This window comes from Oculina patagonica, chromosome 4 (assembly GCF_052425735.1).
Source record: "Oculina patagonica isolate OP01 chromosome 4, crgOcupat, whole genome shotgun sequence".
NCBI lineage: Eukaryota > Metazoa > Cnidaria > Anthozoa > Scleractinia > Oculinidae > Oculina > Oculina patagonica.
The window spans coordinates 43,388,164-43,404,890 of record NC_135761.1 but is presented as its reverse complement, the minus strand read 5'-3'; the positions used below and the strand labels follow the sequence as shown (position 1 = coordinate 43,404,890).

At 37.3% G+C, this 16,727-nt stretch overlaps 2 protein-coding genes across 2 annotated transcripts; both read right to left on the bottom strand.

Annotated features, from left to right (window-relative positions):
* Nucleotides 1–4,605: 4,605 nt before the first annotated feature.
* On the bottom strand, nucleotides 4,606–6,574 carry LOC144648495 (uncharacterized). The gene is made up of 3 exons (XM_078508029.1): nucleotides 6,533–6,574; nucleotides 5,589–5,916; nucleotides 4,606–4,742 (listed from the first exon to the last, which is right to left on the bottom strand). The coding sequence occupies exons 1-3, from the start codon at nucleotides 6,554–6,556 to the stop codon at nucleotides 4,606–4,608; spliced, it is 489 nt and encodes a 162-aa protein (XP_078364155.1). The 5' UTR covers nucleotides 6,557–6,574.
* A 1,329-nt stretch (nucleotides 6,575–7,903) lies between these two features.
* LOC144650248 (uncharacterized) lies at nucleotides 7,904–13,949 on the bottom strand. Its single transcript, XM_078509910.1, has 4 exons — nucleotides 13,834–13,949; nucleotides 12,622–12,943; nucleotides 11,466–11,594; nucleotides 7,904–10,025 (listed from the first exon to the last, which is right to left on the bottom strand). The coding sequence occupies exons 1-4, from the start codon at nucleotides 13,855–13,857 to the stop codon at nucleotides 9,478–9,480; spliced, it is 1,023 nt and encodes a 340-aa protein (XP_078366036.1). The 5' UTR covers nucleotides 13,858–13,949; the 3' UTR covers nucleotides 7,904–9,477.
* Between the last annotated feature and the right edge of the window lie 2,778 nt (nucleotides 13,950–16,727).

Genomic DNA, 16,727 nt, shown 5'->3' with positions numbered 1-16,727 from the left:
ATTGGTTCAGGTCCTACCTTAATGATCGTTCACAAAAGGTTGTCATTGGTAATACTGAGTCCAAACCGCAGCCTCTCACATCGGGTGTCCCACAGGGATCAGTTTTGGGTCCTCTGTTATTTTCCCTATACTTCGGACCCCTACAAGACGTCATCAAGGCTCACGGACTGGACTGTATGATGTACGCTGATGATTCACAACTCTACATTATTTTGAACCCTGCAGCAAGACAGCCTGCGCTTCTCAATTTGGAGCTGTGTATTAATGATATCCAAGCATTCTTTCTTACTAATAAGCTAGTCTGCAACCCGACTAAGACAGAAGTTCTTCATCTCACATCTCGCTTTACTCGGCATCCTCCATTATCGAATATTTCTATTGGCGTAAACATTGTATCCTGCGCAAACAAAGCTCGTAATCTGGGAAGTGTTTTGGATCGCCACCTCACCATGACCAGCCACGTTAACAACATCTGCCGTCACGCATCCCTGGCGCTTCGTAACATTGGTAGAGTAAGGAAATACATAAGCCAGAGCAGCACCGAGCGCTTAGTACATGCTTTCATAACATCCAAGTTGGACTATTGCAATAGTCTATTGTACGGCTTGCCCTCTACTGAACTTCAAAAGTTACAACGCATTCAGAACACTGCTGCGAGATTGGTGGTTAAGGCAAAGCGCACGGATCACATAAGCCCTATTCTACAACAATTACACTGGCTGCCTGTTAGCGAACGCATTTCGTTTAAGATCTTGTTGTTTACCTATAAAGCTATGAATGGCTATGCTCCGTCATACATTGTAGATCTTCTTGACCAATACGTGCCATCACGTTGTCTACGCTCGGCCTCGCAAAATTTGCTTAAATTTCCAAGATCGGCCACCTCTACATACGGAGATCGGGCCTTTTCCATTGCTGCGCCGAGACTTTGGAACACACTACCAACAACAGTAAAGAATGCCCCTTCAGTCTCCACTTTTAAAACACTTTTAAAGACATATTTATTTAGGTCGATATATTTTTAACAAGTTCGCCATGTTTTTATTGTCATTTTTATTTTTATTTTTTATCAATTGTAAATAAATTAGGTTATCCTTAGCGTATTTTTATCTGATTGTAATTTAAATCGGGTTTTTATATTTTTACTTTTAAATTTCAAATGTAAACGCACTGAGACGTATGTAAAGTGCGTGCTAAGAACTGTTATTATTATTATTATTATTATTAGTTGGAAACATTCTCGAAGTCGTACCCTGTTTTTTCCAAACGGAGATTAGATTCTGTCAATGAGATCATCTGAACGGCAGTCCAGCCACCTAAGGTTGAAAATTGACATAAATGGTGATATTTTACTTTCCATATGTATCCAAATATCTGACTCGCCCTACGGGTCGCCAAAATACTGCAAGACCCGTAAAAATAAACAGCGATACTACACTGTCAAATGCCTGCAATGGGTATTTATACCATTCAATAGAAAATACAGCCAATCAGAATTCAGGAAAGCCGTTGTATATTCAACGCTATTCAACTCAACCTTTCCATCGTCCGCTTTGATCTTATTCTCGAGGAATTGTAGTAAGCTTTTTTTCTAATGCATGGTATAAAATAGTTACACAACACTTACTCGAGGAAAACTTAACAACTATTCGCCAAAGACTCAGTGATTATTATATATATGATAATGCAAATGCGGCCTTACACTACTGAAGACCTGAAAAAAATTTTCAGGCTCTGAGCGGGAGTCGAACCCACGACCTTTGCGTTGCCAGTGCAATGCTCTACCACTGAGCTATCAAAGCCACATGAGAGCGGTCGTATATGGGTAATCCCTTTATGGTGGACATGATACTCGGCCCAAGTATATGTGAAATAAATGAATGTGTGTCCAGCAGTAGCAATGAAATATATATATGATAATGCAAATGCGGCCTTACACTACTGAAGACCTGAAAAAAATTTTCAGGCTCTGAGCGGGAGTCGAACCCACGACCTTTGCGTTGCCAGTGCAATGCTCTACCACTGAGCTATCAAAGCCACATGAGAGCGGTCGTATATGGGTAATCCCTTTATGGTGGACATGATACTCGGCCCAAGTATATGTGAAATAAATGAATGTGTGTCCAGCAGTAGCAATGAAATATATATATGATAATGCAAATGCGGCCTTACACTACTGAAGACCTGAAAAAAATTTTCAGGCTCTGAGCGGGAGTCGAACCCACGACCTTTGCGTTGCCAGTGCAATGCTCTACCACTGAGCTATCAAAGCCACATGAGAGCGGTCGTATATGGGTAATCCCTTTATGGTGGACATGATACTCGGCCCAAGTATATGTGAAATAAATGAATGTGTGTCCAGCAGTAGCAATGAAATATATATATGATAATGCAAATGCGGCCTTACACTACTGAAGACCTGAAAAAAATTTTCAGGCTCTGAGCGGGAGTCGAACCCACGACCTTTGCGTTGCCAGTGCAATGCTCTACCACTGAGCTATCAAAGCATATATTTCACATATACTTGGGCCGAGTATCATGTCCACCATAAAGGGATTACCCATATACGACCGCTCTCATGTGGCTTTGATAGCTCAGTGGTAGAGCATTGCACTGGCAACGCAAAGGTCGTGGGTTCGACTCCCGCTCAGAGCCTGAAAATTTTTTTCAGGTCTTCAGTAGTGTAAGGCCGCATTTGCATTATCATATATATATTTCATTGCTACTGCTGGACACACATTCATTTATTTCACATATACTTGGGCCGAGTATCATGTCCACCATAAAGGGATTACCCATATACGACCGCTCTCATGTGGCTTTGATAGCTCAGTGGTAGAGCATTGCACTGGCAACGCAAAGGTCGTGGGTTCGACTCCCGCTCAGAGCCTGAAAATTTTTTTCAGGTCTTCAGTAGTGTAAGGCCGCATTTGCATTATCATATATATATTTCATTGCTACTGCTGGACACACATTCATTTATTTCAGTGATTATTGTTGAAAATCCCTGAGACGTATGGTCAATCGATCTGACTGAGTTTCTCGTGGTCGCGTGCGATCTCCAAAACCATCGTGTTTAAGATCAATTATTATGCCTTAAGAACTATCTTTTGAAAATATTTTCGATAAAGAAGCCTTGGTAGTCAATTGGCAAAATTCCCAGTGTTTTAAACATACAAGACTTGGGGTTATTTCTTTCGATTGAGCGAAAGTTTCATTCAGCAAACGCCGCCGTGCTTACTTGCCTGGATGGCAAAGTTGGCACGGCTTAGTAGCCACGCCTTCAAATGCTATATTCACCACTTTACGCCATAAATATAGCGTCATAAACCGAGCTCCACTTATCATGGCGTGCGATCTCTGGAAATTATACTAATATGGAATATCCCACTTGTCACTTGTATTTTTGGTATACATAATCGCCTAAGCTCGTGTGTATACTGAGAAAATACAAGTGACTTGTGGGATAGTTCACAGTATACCACTCGAAGTATTTATACAATACCGCGCGATATGCTGCGCGCAATGTGATTGGTTTATTCCTGCCATATGTTAAAGTACAGATGTACAGATGACGTCAATACGTGGTGTGATTCTGGCGCGTGATCAGAATTCATAGTCCGAGTCATTCTTAGCAGAAAAGTTTTTCAAAACTCGGTGTTTTGCACATATGCGAGATTATTTTAATTTATAAGAGATTGTATTGGGCCGAGTCCCTAGAGACTGAAAAGAACATTTAAATACGCCCTTTAGCGGCAGTAAGCTTAAGAACGTTATGTAAACCGGTAGTACAAGTACAAGAGTACAAGTTCAAGGACATTTTTTAAGAAACATTCACGGGAGTGAGTTACAATAACAATAACATTATACTGTCGAGGTTAGGATTTTCGAGAGCTTTTCGGCACGAATTAAGTTATATTTTTGTTAATATTTATAGTTTGACTATTGTGTATTGCGTACGAAGACGAACACGATCCAGTACAGAAATTAAAGTCCACAATTTCCCGAAAGCTGTGATGTTGCTACTAATATCTCATCACGTCGAACTGGCACAGTGTTCGAAACGCTCAGTGCCAAAACAAAACAAATAAAGAAAGCTGTGGGTAATACAAATACAAGCCGCCAAATATCGTTCATTTTATGTAAATTTAATTTGACTATACAAGCTTGAAGTAGACAGTAAATTACTCGGAAAAGCTATCCAATTTGTGTAAGTGTTTCTCGAGTAGTTTGACGACGCCACGCGAAATCAAACGTTTAAAGCTCACAGAACTTTCACAATGTAATGAAGGTTGTATTTTAAATGAAGTTTCCCTTTTTCCCTTTTTTTGTTTAATTTGCAATGCCAAGAGTAAACAAACAATCTTGTGAAGCCAGTTCAATATCGGGCAAATCCTTTCCTTTACACTAGAACATTCGCATCAGTAGCCAATCAGAGTGCGAGTATTCTCCGAGATATGTGATTCTAATCGTAATACTATAAACAAGGCGTATCACACAAGTGCAAGTAAAAAGTTCAGTTGAAACTAAATCTTATCTGTGTGTGGTTTTAATGTATGGAAGTGGAATTTTTAAAGTCATAATGCCTTAATTAAGCTGGTGTAGTTATTCACCTCCATCAGTAGTCATGTCGCAGTAAGCAGTGAACGGGTTTCCTGACAATGTTGGATCGATCAAATATTCTCCATCGCCATTTGAGGAATGCACATGTCTGCATGAACGGTACACACGTGAACTGATTTCTACACAGAAAAGATTAAACAAAACCTTTTTAATAAGCTAAACATTTCTTTACTGCAAACATTTGATGCGATTATGAATACATATGTTAATAATTAATAATGAACAATATGAGCTAACAAATAATTTTAAGTGTTTCAATACTTAAAATTAAACAACAGAATTGCATTGCTTTTAACTTAGATGTTAAATGATGACGCTGACAACAATGTCGTATCTTTTCATTTCACTTCAATACTTCTGCAAAACACTGAAAATAAGCGAAACAAATTTACTTTCAGATACAAATATAATGTAATAAGAGCACAATCAGAAAGGCCACATATTGACTTTTGATTTCCAAAGCATATATTTTTGACATTTTTGCAACCCAGTTAAATTTTACACCCCTCTACAACAGAGGTACTAGGCATAGTTCTTTCCAAACCGGTTTTTATTAGCACACTCTGGAAATTAAAAACCCTCCAAGTAATTAACATTAATTATAAACAAACTAAATTAAGTAATTTAAACCAAACATTATTTTTTCATCGGTCGCAACAATGCAAACGACAGTAGTGTAATTAAAGTGGCTCGTAAAGGTTAAAGCATGAGGAACTTTAATGTTGTATCGCAGCTTTAGCACTAGAGGTACAACGCGCTTAGTGTAGGTTTAAAAACAATTCATTGGCTTTACCAATAAACAAATTGTGGTCTCTGTGACGTCAAAGTAGTGAAGCTGCCTTAAATAATAAATAAACCATTACAAGCCACCTTAAACAAACGAATAGAGTAAGGCTTACCTCTATCAAATCCAATCCAATCGTTTGTTTGGTATCGATTGCGTACTATTTTAATTATTAAATTACCTGGTTCTCTCGTTAGCCCCATGTAAGTTGACGACATTTCGCGGCTAAAAAGTGCTGCCTCAGCTGAATATTTGGTTTTGTTGTTCAAGTTACACTTTGAACTATGCCACAAGTAGTTTAAACTCTTGCACTGTGAGTCATGCATGCACGCCATGAGGCAGCTGGGATAGTCTTCAGTGTACACAGACTTGTATGTGTGGTTCAACAGTGCCATTCCTCTCTGAGATCTTTCTTCGTTGTCATAATTCATAGTTGCACTGATAATCGTCATAGTGTAATAGATACCAAAAATGAAAAGCAGTTTCATTCTCCATATCTTTCTTCCATTCTAAAGGAGAAAATTGAATTTTAAAATTAAGCAAAAGTTTCTTCATTTTTCTACTCAAAAATAAAAAAACAAAACAAACAGTACGCAACGTTTTACCACTACATGTATACAGTGAAATCGCGATCTCTAGAACCTTCCATTTCTCTAACTTTCCAATTATTTGAACCAAACTTATGGATTTGCTTCACAAAGTCGAACACTGCAATTTTACCGCCGATTTCTCGAATTCCAGATTTCTTGAACCAATTTTCGTTTAGTTCCATCAAAATTGCCATGGCAACGTGACAGTTGATTCATCTTTGAAACTCTTTTTTAACAGCAAAAAGATATCCCTTAAAGGTTTTCTTTAAAGACTAAAAAACTTGCGAACTTGAGCAAAATGTATGCTTTCAACAAAGTTTCAAAGATCGGAATTCGCGATGCAATATACCAGTCAAAAACCTACGATTGCAAGCGTAATTTGTCACCTATGATATTAAAATGTAAACAAATGGTATACCTCGTGAAATTATTTCCTAATTTCACTCGTCACCATTTGATTACCAATACATATCAGAAGTTTGTTGCTAAAGCATCGGAAAATATCAAAACCTTATTATACTGAGGAATACCTTACCAAACTAATCTTCTTTATCTTCATATTCAAGCAAAACTCATACTAAAGCACACCGGCACGCAAATAGCCGTTGATCTCAATTGTCCTAAGCTTTAACTGACTAACTTGTGTGTTTTAGAAATATTTCCAATAATAAATATAATGAATAATTTACAATCTCAGTCTGTTTTATGATTTTAAAGTTCTGAGTGCACGAAAATCGCCTAGATAACTAGAGAAAATTTGCATCTTTAACAAATTTGTTTTATAGATATATTTTTAAAACTTCCAGCAATGGAACGATAAGAAAATGCTATTCCAACTTTTGGACGTATTTGTTATTTTTTGGCTCCACGAGAAGCTTCAACCTGATTAAAATTATTGTCTGTGTCAATGTGTGTTCTGTTAGCTGTCTTTGCTGTTTTAATTTAATTAAAAGAAAAAAAGGCCCAAAAATGTTTTTCTTTAAGAAAACATGTGTTCAACATCTAGCTTTTATTTTAAAAGAATAATCTTATACATTAGTTCGTGAAAACCTAGTGTGTGGAGCATATAAAGCGTTTGTCAGTGAGAAACGTTTTCTTAATAATATAATTCGCAGATTTCAAGCGGAGGTCTGTATGTTATAAACTATTAATTATGTTATGTTAATATTTAGGTATCAGTCTTTCATTTTATGTCAACAATGCAAAAAAGGAATAATTTAATTTGACAAACTCTTCAGGTCAATCACATCTTTTGGACTATCTCGTTTCTGACGGTATGTTTTTCTTTACATGTATAGGTAGAAAGTTTATTGAATTCAAAAAGACTTTCCAGTAAACCAAGTGAGGTTCATGGAGTAGTCATGGTTACACCCCAGATATTGCAGTGGAACCTGTGTCAATCACTGTTCTTTTTGTTAGCAAATTTGACGATAAGTCTGTAGAGGGGGCTGTTGGTGAAACGCTTAAGGGTAGAGACGGTCTAAAGGTTGCAAAATTAACGACGCATTTAGGCTTGAAGGAAATGAATTCAAATGAAATTGTAGATTACGAAAAAATACACATGAATAATAAGAAAGGGCTTCTAAAACAAATATACATATACTGAATTGCAATTTTGGCGCAAATCGCCCTGCTAACGTCACGTTCTTGACGTTCTTAATGTCACGTTCTTAAACGTTACTTTCTGTCACAAAAAACAGAAGATTACCAGAGCTTGCTAAAACATCCTGGGTAAAAATTAAGGTGGGGCGGGGCCGGGGCTATATAGAAATCAACATTGGCTAGTTGTTATCAGTTCAGTAATATTAGCCAAAGTTTATATATCTATCCAGACAACAATTACTGTCTGCAACAACTATTGAACAATTAAAATGATTTTCAAGGTTTTTAATTATATATACGTATTTCAAAAGCCGGGGCAAAAATTTACAGGAGGTTTTAGAAATTGCAAAATTAAATATGCCTGACCCTGTGTTTGGTGTTTTCAATTAAGTCCACCGCCTTCCGGTCATTAAAAATATTAATAAAACATAATTATAAACTAAACTTCAACGAAAAAAGAACTGAACCGCTTTCAGAGACTTCATATTGCTTAAATGTTCGTTGTCGAAATGGACTTTTACTTACATTTCATATGTGCAATATCATGGCAGAAATGCAACTTTCATTCTTCGTAGTAGCATAGTAGCGACCGGTAAGGCTGTTTTTGGGCGCGAATCTCATAAGCGTGGGCAGGAATACATTCCTCCCCTTGTTAATGAGATTCCTCCCCTTTTTATTCCTGAACCTAGTGTATTCCTGCAAACGCTTATGAGATTCCTGTCCAAAAAACGGCCTAACCAGTTTCATTCTACTACTCTTCGTAAAACGTTTGTATTCGAGAATGGCAGACGTTCTGAGCTTTCATGACAATCTACCCCGATCCAGGAAAACTTATTAGTGAGCTCACTATTATAAATTGCTTAAATTAAATAGCAATAGTAAATAAGGACAACAGATCACTACTAAGTAAAACCACCATAGCCAGTCATGATCACTACGTCTGCTACTAACACAAACATAACTATAGGGACTTTTCTTTACCATCTAGTCTGTAAACCCTCTAGTACAGTCAGTCAGTCTTACTGATGGTTTCTGCACTTTCGACCTTCGTCTGCTCGGTCTGTTTGTTCAGACCTTTCATGTGCTTATGCACATGTTAGGCTATTCACTCGGCAGTTCATTCGGATCGTTTTTGCTGCAGTCTTTATCCGTTAATTACATAAACAGTAAAATCCGAAATATTAAAACCTATTGAGTTCCGAAACTTTTTGGTTTTAATATCATAGTGCCATCCCACAGCGTTGGAACTATTCCTTCGCTTCAAATAATCAAATAACAAGTCTATGTCGGAAAGAGATTTGTGCTAATCTACCAGTTCACTACGGTTATCTATTGCTTTGTAGATAAATCCCACGGCCAATTTTTGTTACAGTTAAGTGTTTTCATTAATATGATTGGTAATTTGTGAATATAACCAGTGTTTGTCTTTAAGCGTGAGCGTAGAGTGCATTTCTGTTCTAAAAACCGTGACTTTTTTGTTAACACTGATTTTTACTAATCAGCTATAATAACAACTGCTTGTAAGATAACTCATAGAATATCAATTCAAAAGTATGTTTATCTTATGATGAACAGTCGTTCGTTGGTATCGTGGCTTTAAAAAGGCGATAACTGCAAATGAAAATGTGGCATTTTACTCGCCTCGGTAGCCAATTGTTCACCTCAGGCGCAGTGATTATTGTTGAACAATCCTCTCGACTTTGTCTCGGGGATTACTCAACAATAATCACTTCGCCTTCCGCGAATAATGGTTAGATTAGTAGGTTTACGAAAATATTTACTACAGTGACTTAACGTCACGTTACAGCAATACTAATATAATCACAACGCTCAAGACAAAGTAATTACTGACGAATAGACACTCAGCGAATTGTGAACTCAGCGCACAAACACAGCCCAGGTATCTCCGGGAGAAAGAGAATCCTCTCCGCTATTCCAATCATCACAATCACGTTGAAAGGGATCAGAATAATATCTGTAATAATTAGGTCTAGCTACCGCCGTTTTTATACGATTTTTCCAAATGGCCCAGTAAACTGACCACTTTCCATCTGCATGAGTACCGTTTGAGCCTAACTTGCTACAATCTTCAGACAGTGTAGAGTTATCATCGGGGAGAACTGTGTACGAGCCACATGCCTGGGGACGAGTTGATGCCAGGTTATCGTCGACAAAATACTCCACCACTGACTCCCCCAGGGAATTGATATTGGTCATAACGTGGAACACGGTTCCAACTTTCTTCTTTTGGCAGTAAAATCGGAGTTGATTGAAGCCAATGTCATTCCGTAACTGCAGCAAAGCCGTCGATGTTACAGCTTGGCGGTGGTCACGGTAGTAAGAAAGATTCTCGAAGTCGTACTTCGTATCTTCGAAGCGCAGGTTAAATTCTGTAAACAAAACCAGTTGAATAGCAGTCCACCCACCTAGGGTTGAAAATTAACATAAATGGTGATATTCCACCTGTCATATGTATCTGACTCGCCCTTTGGGTCACCGAAATACTGCAAGACCCGTAAAAATAATTAGCAATACTACACGCTAAAATGTCTGTTAGTGTGTTTATACAATAAAAGCTGTACTGCGCACATTGTGATTGATTTATGCCTGCCAGCTATTTAACACCACGCTCGCAGTTTTATCGGCTTAAGGTGGACTTGTTCCACTGACGCGTAAATATTTACGTACGTTAAACGTGCGTAAAAAAGATACGTAGGCAAATTTCCACTGTCGCGTAAAAAGTAACAAAAAGCGTTTCTTTTTTACGTGCGTTGAACGAACGTAAATGCCCGCCATCCTGAATTATCAAGTTAGTGAATAGAGTGTGTTATTGGCGGCCATATTGGAGGAGTGAAACAATAAATTGTTTTTCCTTTGCGAAAAAATCATTAACATTTTTATGCAAATATATTGTTGTTTGACTCTTCCAACATGGCTGCCATGAAAACACTTTGTACCACACGCTAGTAAAAGAAATGCGTGAAAATGACCAAGAGGCATTTTATAAATACTTCCGAAAGACACAAACAAGTAAAAAAAAAGATTTGAGGTGACCTTCCCGGATTGCCGGTTTAAAGCCTACGTGACCGGACGCCAGGCGTCTTCTTTTACTGCTGCGTTCGTGTAATTTGGTTCTGTAGTCAGTTCTATAGATTATTGCTGGAAATGTTTGGACTTTCTCGATGAGAAGTGCTTCTACAAAACAAAATGGTTTTCCACATGGTAAGGGGAGTCATGTGACGAAATCCAAACGTATGATTGGCTAAATCGCTGCGTAACCGCAGACAGCCGCGAAATAAGTTGAACTCAGTTCAACTTTTTTGAAAACACTCGCGATCTCTACGTGCGTATACGTGCGTATAACGTACGTAAATACCAAGAAAAAAACGTGGCATTGGAAATTGGACAACGTAAATTCGACGCACGCAATCGCGCGCGTAAAATTTCATTTTTACGTGCGTTTACAATTTTTACGTACGTTAACGTGCGTCAACAAAAACGCAACAGTGGAAATCCATCTTTACAGTTGTGAAGGGTCGAAACCCCGAGCCAGCTATGGCCATTGTGAAAATATTACCAGGCCGCGTACGTTGGGTAACAGTGATGAACTTTATCTATTAACACAGTTATGACCTTAATTTTTAGTGAGCTGGTGATTACACCAGAACCGGCGCCTCCTAGGGAATTTGTTTGTGTACACCCCTACATAAACTATCGTGTATAAATAAAAGGACATGACATGACATGACATAATATGATATGATATGAATGCATTAGTCCATGCTTTAACAGTAGCGATTTGCTTTGGTTTGCTTGTGGACTCCAAGCAAAGCGTGTCAAGTGCAAGTGAAAAGTTAGTTATTCACCTCCATCAGTGGTCATGTCACAGTAAGCAGTGGACGGGTTTTCTGACAATGTTGGATCGATCAAATATTCTCCATCACCATTTGAGGGATGCACATGTCTGCAGGAGCGGTACACACGTGAATTGATTTCTACACGGAAAAGATAAAACAAAAACCTTTTTAATAAGCTAAAAATCCCTTACCTGCAACATTACGTTTTAAGAGCATTATCTCGTTTTGATGCTTTTATGAATATATAAGTGAACAATGAAAAATGAATATTTAAGTAAAAAAAGGTGATAAGTTATGTAGAAAAAAATAAGCGAAGATTGCGTCTGATTGCACGTTCAAAGCTGGTTTTAGAGACTTCGTCCGTCCTGAGTTGTTATATGACTTAACAATTTAAATGAAAATTACTTTTTCACCAACATGCTCCTCTTTCACATTGAAACTGTCATTCTTTCGTTTTTATTTTACCGAAAATAATGACACTCATACGTTGGTGTCAACGTCGTATTGTTAACGTTTTTTATTATTTTCACTTCGTTGCATCTGCAAAGCACTGCATTAAGCTAAGCTAATATTCAAGATCAATTTTAATGTAATTAGAGCACTTACGAAAAGCATTTATTATTGCAACCCAGTTAAATTTTACGCTTCCTCTACAACAGCAGTCTTGGTTCTTGCCAAACCGGGTTTTATTGACACAATCCGAAAACTACAAATCCTCCAGGTTATTGAAAGTTAGTATATACCACACAAATGGATAGTGCTTTTCGCGCGCGCTTATTGGTTAACTCGGAGGGATTAGCAAAGTATCATTCACCTCCAAGCAGCAAAAGAGAAACAAACTGTCTCCGCGCGTCGCTTTGTTTACCGAAAGTGATGTTTAAGTCCGCTAGTTATTTAACTTGTGTGGTATATTCGCGGCTCGGTAAAGATCCACCACATTCACCGACACTGAGGTGAATAATTGTTAATTATTATAAACTAACCAAATTTAATAGTTTGTCTCAATCATCCTTTTCTAATCGGGCGCAACAATTCAAACGACAGTAGGGGGTTAGTAGTGCGTCTTTCCAGATTAAACTAGCAAATTAAACGATAGGTTAACCACGATCAAATCTATTCGAACACATGGCAATCCAATCGTTTGCGTTTTAAATGATTCAAATACCTGGTTCTCTCGTTAGCCCCATGTAAATTGACGACATTTCACGACTAAAAAGTGCTGCCTCGGCAGAATATTTGGTCTTGTTGTTCAAGTTACATTTTGAACTTTGCCACATGTAGTTTAAACTCTTGCACTGTGAGTCATGCATGCACGCCATGAGGCAGCTGGGATAGTCTTCAGTGTACACAGACTTGTATGTGTGGTTCAACAGTGCCATTCCTCTCTGAGATCTTTCTTCGTTGTTATAAGTTGCACTGATAATCGTCAGAGTGTAACAGATACCAAATATGGAGAATATTTTTATTCTCCAGATTGTCCTTCCATTCTAAAAGACAAAAATCACTGTTGGGGTTTCCGTGTCAGAGAAGCAAAACAAAACTAAAGGAACTGAATAAAAAAACCGAAACATCGCAACGACTTATCACTACATGCAGACTTTTAAGCTAAAGATACAACGATACATATATATATTAAAAGCTGTTTTTGCTTCTTTTCAGTTGAGAGAAGCATCAAAATTTCACGAGAGGAATTTATAGCCAAAGCCATATCTGGCATTGACATAAAAGAGAAATAATAGAAAAAAAATAATAATAAAAAAATAGTGTCATTTTTTTACTCGAAGAAACAAAAGAAAACTAATAGAACGACACAGAAAAAAAAAACGAAAAATTTGTATGCGCAATGCTTTACCGCGTACAGTGAAATCTCGATTTCTAGAATCATCCATTTCTTCAACTTGCCAATTATGCGAACCACATGTTGTCGAACATTGCAATTATATTCCCAATTCAGTCTCAAACTTCCCGATTTCTTGAACTAGTTTTCGTTTCCCTGGGAGGCTCGAGAATTCGGAATTTCTATATAGTTTTAAGCAGAAGATTCAACGATACACATTAAGAGCTGTTTTTGTTTCTTTTCAGATGAGAGAAGAATAAAAAATTCCACGGGAGGAATCTATGGCCAAAGCCATACCTGTACGTGACATGAAATATTGTGTAAATTTAGGCGGTGATGCATTTGACAGGATAACATTTTTTCTCCAAACATTTTTTGAGGTGTTTCTTCTTTTTTGCATGAATGAGTAGTATTAAAATACGGATGGATACTAAAATATATATCTAAATATATCGATTCCGAACAATTACATGTTGTATAAGAAGCGTGTTTCTTTGCTAAATCGTCGGAATAAGGTAATATTAAGGTAAAAAGCCTTACCAAAATAAGCTTCTTTGTCTTCATATTCAAGCAAAATTCACTCTCATCGCGCCAACTCGCAAATAGCCGTTGATCTCAATTGTCCAAAGCTTTAACTCACTAACCTTGCGTGTTTTGCAAATATTCGATTCCCAATAATAAAGAAAATGAATTATTTACAATCTCTATCTGTTTTATGATGTTAAATTTCTGTGAGCACGAAAATCGCCCAGATTACCCGGCAAAATTTGTCTTCTTAATTATATTTACGATAGATATACTTCTTAAAACTTTCATCTATGGAAGGATAACGGAAATCTTTTCCATTTTTGGACGTATTTGACAATTGTTAGCTTCACGAGAGCCTTCATCATGATTTCAGTTTTTGTTTGTGTCAATATGTGTTTTGTTAGTTTTTGTAATTAAATTACCAGGAGAAATATCAGCCTAAAATATTTTTTTAAAAGAATAGCTATCCAACATCTAGCACTAATTTTGTGAAACCTAATGAAATTTAAGAGTGCATGTTGAAGCGTATAAAACGTTTGGCAGTGAGAAACCTTATTTGCTTGGTTTTGATATAATTAGCATCAATCAAGCGGAGGTCTGTATGTTATAAATTATGAATTATTACTTTTAAAAACACAACAACGCTCTTCAGGTTTGGAAATGTTTGAAACAGCGTTACTGAGTTTTGAAAGATAATTACAAAATGTGTACTGTCTAGACCATTAATTGTTTTATATTCCTGATAAGGTACCAGTCTTTCACTTAAAGTTAACGTTGATAAGTATGTTTAGAGTTTCGTATTTTCCGACATGAATAATTTAATTCAAACAATATACAAACTCGTCAGGTCAAAAACAACTTTTGGATTAGCCTCATTTTTAAGGGTAAGTTTTTCTTTACATTTAGAGGTAGCAAGTTAATTGAATGTAAATAAACTTTCCAATGAACCAAGTAAGGGTCGAGATTATTGTTGTTTCTTTCAAGTGTAACATGATGTAGAGATATTGCAGTGGTGGCTGCGTTACTCACTCTACAAAGGCGTATTTTTTAGCTAATTTGACGATAAGCCTGTAATGAGAGGGTCTTAATGGGGTGGTGGCTTTTATGGTTAACGGTTAATTTTCTTTCCATAACGGTTAACACAATTGTAAAAACTGATTTCCATTGTTTTTTAAAAGTTAAAATTAATTTTCATTGGTGTAAAGCATATTCTGGGATGAAAAAGTGATCCACAGCCTATTTTTTGTTAATTGTTGACCGTTTAGCTCGCTCTTAATTCTCATCTGATGTATTTTTTTCCGTTTTTCGCTTATCTTCACAATGCGGTTAAGTTTCAGGTCAAATGACCCTAGGCCAAACTGCGTCTCAGAGCTTCATGGACTTCCCGGCTTGGTCGTTTAGCCAAAAAAAACTTGATTACCCTACTTTTAAGTAAATAATAAAATGAGTTGTGTTCTTCCTCAACAACAACAACAATCTTTAATGCACTCTTGCTTTACAAGACAATAAAGTAAAATAAATAAATAAAAAATAAAGTAAAATAAAGTAAGAATACTGTTTGCCGGGAACAACCATGGGGCTAGTGGATTAAGGCATCCAGTTTACATTAGCATAAATAAAAATAAATTACAGGTCGGCAAATGGAACAAATTCACACAAAAAAAGAAGAGAGAAAGAGAAAAAAAAGCTAAATAAACACACGACTTTTATCCTGGCCTGGCGTAAATCTTACTATGGGGTTTTCCTCTCAAGCGTGATACATATCTTTTTGGATTTTATTAAGCGTGATACATACTTGTTATAGCGTAAAATATAAAAATGGTTTTAAAATCTGGATCTACTCTCCTTTTTGCTGCACAACAGTAATTTTGTATTCAAGGGAACCCAATACCACCAAGTATCGGGATGTGCCATGGGATCGCCAGTCAGTCCGGAGATCGCAGAGCTTGTAATGCAAGAAGTTGAGGAGAAAGCGTTACAAACTTCGCTCGTTCAACCAAAGTGGTGGCGATTCGATGTTTCGAATGCGTGCATTAAGAGGGACGATGTTGAAGCTTTTCACAGCGCGGAGACATCTCAGCCAAGAACTCGCCACCAACAAGTGGGTTACAGCTTTTTGATCTACTAGCAATGCAACCATTCTCTAAACGTAAGCATAACTTTATTTAAAGCGGATTACAGATTTAGCTTGGGTTACAGGCCGATTTATAACAATGATTCTTCTAAACGACAAATCATTTAACACCAGTGTAAACAACACAATTAGCCCCTTTTGCGGGTTTTACAGCATGCGGGTTTGTTGGAGGGTAGAAAATACCCTCTTTAAAGTGTTTTATGCTATATTGGTAACAAACGGTTTTCCACTGGGCATTAACATGAGCATGCGCGCACAAGAAGAACGAAAACACTCATTCTTCTCCTGCTATCCTCACGTGACCTAAGCATAAGAAGGAAGAGTGTGTTCGTGTTTGGCATGTGCTGATGTTTATGAGCTTAAGCTTGTGCCTCTTCTTAGCTCACGTTTTGTTCATTTCCAGTGAAATCCAGCCTTAATGTGTACACGCTATGGCTGAGATGCCACAACTGCGTTTTGGTGAAAGGAAAGAAATGCGTAGCTCATCGACAACTTTTGATCTGTGGAAACCGCGTCTTCGTATGTGTAACTGGCTTCGTCGCAAGATAAAGCTTCGTCCCATAGGCAACCGCAGGTTAAGTTTTATTTGTTTGTTTAATTGTTTGCCTTTCTTTTACTGTTTTTCTAAAAAAATCTTCTAAATAACTTATAAGGTAATCTCAGAGATCTTACAGTTTGAAGCAAGATGGCAGACAATAAACCATCTCCCTCCTGCGGTCAGGGGTAGGACAAACTACCCACAGAAAAAGTGAGGGTGTTAAAGAACACCGAG